The 3,963-nt window shown below is 43.6% G+C and overlaps 1 protein-coding gene across 2 annotated transcripts in view; it reads left to right on the top strand.

Moving 5' to 3' along the window:
- Positions 1-2,534: 2,534 nt before the first annotated feature.
- Positions 2,535-3,963, top strand: part of efna5a (ephrin-A5a) — a 114,509-nt gene continuing 113,080 nt past the window's right edge. For both annotated transcript variants that reach the window (XM_063210019.1, XM_063210018.1), the window contains exon 1: positions 2,535-3,668. In XM_063210019.1, the coding sequence (XP_063066089.1) occupies positions 3,544-3,668 (125 nt within the window). In that variant the 5' untranslated portion in view covers positions 2,535-3,543. The remainder of the gene's footprint in view (positions 3,669-3,963) is intronic.

The following is a 3,963-nucleotide window of genomic DNA, read 5'->3' as shown; positions in this document are numbered from 1 at the left end:
TTATTCTGCCAGAGGGGTTTTGTGTGTGTATGCGTGTGTGTGTGTGTGTGTGTGTGTGTGTTTGTGTGTGTCTGTGTGTGTGTGTGTGTGTGTGTGTGTGAGTGTGTGTAGTGTGTATGTGAGCCGTGGAGATGGGCCTACCCAGGCATCCAGCAGGGGGACATCAGGCTTGCGTTAGGCATGAGCAGTGGCATGGGACGGGGAGGAGAAAAGACTAGAGAATGAGAGAGAAGGTTCTGGGGGAGAAGGGAGAAAGGGGGAAAAAAAAGATACTGACTAAAGTCGAATATCCCTAAAATCACACATCTGACTCCAAGCAGCTGGTCCCTTTGAAAGCCAACTATCCACACGGTGAGACGATGAGAGGAGACCCACGCAGTCTTCAAGTGCTTGATTCTATACAAAAAATGTATTCTTCCTCTTTCACTCGTCTGCACTCCTTGGGAGCATTTTGTTTAAGTGAAACAAAGGAACTCTTGAAAGATCTACGGTCACAGCGGTGCATGATGGGACTGTTGGGAGAATCAAATTTCTAAAGAAAAATGGTGCTCACAGAATACCAAGTAGTAGGGCCTATTTTTTTTTTAAATATTACATTGTTTTACTCTGCACTCTTAATAGATAATGTTCAAAAATTCACACCTTTTTTAATGAAGGGAGACGAGCGAAACGTCTCCAGGCCCAGCTGCATGGGATGGGACTGCCTGCGTGATGATCAGAGGCCCTTGTTTCTCGGCGCACAATGCTCTTGCTGAAAGAAGATTACAAAAAGGATGGAATGAGAAATGTATTCGGGGGATTTCTGATCCACAAATTGTGTAGTTATTATCCGATTACCGACAGCTTATCCGCATCTGATGGAAAGAGACTCCTGGGGAAAAAAGGCGAGTGGGTTCCTCCTCCACAAACACACGGAACAATTTGGGCGACAATGGCGGTGTGTGTAGCGTATTAATAACAGTCTGATCTGAGGAGCGACCCAGACACAAAAGGAAGGGCCTCCTCGCGTGTATTTGTGTGTCCACCGCCGTCCTTGGTCTGGTCTGGTAGACAGAAGCAGGTCGAGGGCCTGAGAATAGCAAGCCTCAGACTTCACAACATTGTCACAGCCACGTTTGGGGCCTTGCTGACCCTAATTTGAAACGACGCCATTGTGTCGACTGAATGCGGACATGTATCGTACATAAATGAAGTTGGACAAGTCTGTCCAACGTCGCAAGTGAGACTAACTGTTTGGCAGTTGACTATTAGCCTGTGAGGGTTGGCATACCTGCGCTAATGCCATAGTAGAGCTGAGATCCACACTAGCACTATACACACACCGACACACGCCTACGCCACCACCATCTCACAAACCACCCTCCCCACTCACTGGTAAACTCGAAACAGAACCACACGAGATCCCTCACATCAGCCTGAAACATCGCAGCCACATTATGTGATTAGTATGATCTGCTCAAGTTGATGCCAATGAATGAGTGTGGATGGATATTTCTATTGCTGATCTATAATGAGTCACCTGTGTTTTTGTTTGGGCTCTAGGTGGCATCAGCCTTGAACAATAAAAGAAAATAGTTTGATAGGGCAGGTTAAGCAGGTGTGAAGTCATGTCAATGAGACTGGGTGTGTCATATTGTCAAAAGAGGTTTCTGGATGCACAAGTTTCTCATGCATTTACAGGTCTTATTAAAATGTCATTCCGGCTTTGTTTTAAGAGCAACGTGCAATCAAAATTTGTGTAACCTGTAAAAAACGACCCTAGGCAAGGATATGGAAATACATACAATGACATGTTATATTCAGTAGTGAGGAATTACACACTATCTACTCTATGCCTATTACTACATTTTCCTGTTAATAATGATGATAATACTCATCATGATCATGCAAAGAATTGCATTTTATACGTTTTGCTAATCAAAACATCTGTGATCATAATGTGTGCAGTGTTAATTGCAGCTCTATTAAAAGAAGGTGTCACCATCTGCAAAATATAATCGTTTTTAAAATGGCTTTCCAGCAATTTAAAGAAACAATGTCAGTTTTCTGTGGGTAATATATATATATATATTTTCATGTCTTCAAGAGTAGCCTATTATAGGCCTTTGTTGTAGAAGAACCATAAAACGTTGGTTGTAAATTTTAAAATAATTACATAAAAAATATATATTTATATATTTTCAGCATTGTTATTACGCATCTTCTGCTCTATAAACGTGATATTACAAAGTGAAACCTGGCATGCCTCCTAAATGCCTTTTCTCTGATGTTTCACAAACAAACAACATGCGTCATCGCGTCGCCAAAGTCGCTACAAACGCCACATTCACGTCAATATTGTTATATAGCCGTGTGATATACCTTTAGCATATGAGCAATCTCATTGTGGTACACTGGATTATTTGCCGCTGGAGGAAGCACAGATATCCCCCGTCTTTCAGGAGGAGGGTTGTTGTTTTTGTAAGCGAGACGCCCATCATTCAAAATTCAAGCCAATGAGACTGAGCGCGAGCCTGAAACTGTACCCTCGCCCTCTCAGCAGGGAGGCATGGCTGAATGCGGACTGTTCTTGCTCACTTCGGCAAACTACGCTGCGCGAATGTCTGTTGCGTTGTGATTTCTCCTGTCATTCGTCACATTTTGGCAACATATTGACAGAGTAACCACCACTATCCGGATTAACAAGAAGAATTGCAAAGGATTTTGGCGCAGAGAAAGGTTCTCCGATCTCCAGTTGGTTGGTCGCCCCGATCCTTCTTCACCCATGTCAGTCTGAAGACAACACCGAGGATATAGATCCGGCTTCGGGCAAGAAAAGCGTCTGGAGAGAAGACGACGAGAGTTAACTGAACTTGTCTATTTGGGTGGATCTGTTTTCTTCGTGTGGACTAGAATAGCGTGATGGGATCTGAGTCTTCCACAAACGCGGTTTGTAACGCTTAAATTAACTTACTCGCACGGCACAAGTCACCAGTAATTCAGGAAGTATTGGCTTTTGCTTTACCAAGGAGACTGAATTTACATAAGACTTTAACGCCAAAATTCATCTATCACATCTTGGCGAGTTTCCGTGGATTTTTACTGCGACGGGGTTGTGATACTTGTGCCCGAGTCTCCAAGCTGGCAGGAGGGATGCGCTTGTTGCTATGAATACACGATCAGACCGCACTGTTGAATAAAAGGAAACATTCATATCTACTATTGCCCCGCACTATTTGAAAGAACTTTGGCACATACATGTGGTAAAAATCCATTACAAGCCTTTCACAAATGATAGATCGACTGCGTTTTGTCTGCATATGACTTTTAACACCACGTTTCTGTAGCCTAATCGCCAACATCAGTTGCAAAGCGCACAGTGTGGACAAATCTCATCGCTCAGGTGCAGTCATATTGGTATATTACATTCACTGGACTGGCAAGGCAAACAACTCATTTATTTTTCTCTAAAAGGCCGGACACTCTAATGTGAACCCAGCTCTATCTATCCCCGTTGAAGTTGTTCCGAGGACACTACAAAGGACTGCAGGTCAGAGATAGATAATGCCGCAACTGGAAACGATTCTGTTTATTTTTCACATCTTCTGGACGTGCGTGTTCACGCAAGAACCGGCCTCCAAGGTGGTTGCCGACCGCTATGCAGTCTATTGGAATCGCACGAATCCCAGGTGAGTCCCCAAATTGTGTCACTGCATGTGAAAATGACTGGACGCCACCGACAAAGTTGGTGTCTATATACCATGCCCAAAGTTGTTTGTAGGCACTCATGCACACGAATTGACTAAAACCGGCTATGGTGAACCTGTATTCTGAAAGTGATAAAAATGTATGATGCATGAATGGCCACCTTCAGTACTGTGTTTTGGATTATAAAATCCCATGCTCAACGCCAATTTCAGTATAACACCGTAGAAACGCCAAAACGCTGGCGACCTCACTTTTCAACAACGTAGGCTAATAATG

Source organism: Engraulis encrasicolus, chromosome 11, assembly GCF_034702125.1.
Source record: "Engraulis encrasicolus isolate BLACKSEA-1 chromosome 11, IST_EnEncr_1.0, whole genome shotgun sequence".
In the NCBI taxonomy this organism is placed as follows: Eukaryota; Metazoa; Chordata; class Actinopteri; order Clupeiformes; family Engraulidae; genus Engraulis; species Engraulis encrasicolus.
This window is presented reverse-complemented; position numbering and strand designations above follow the sequence as displayed.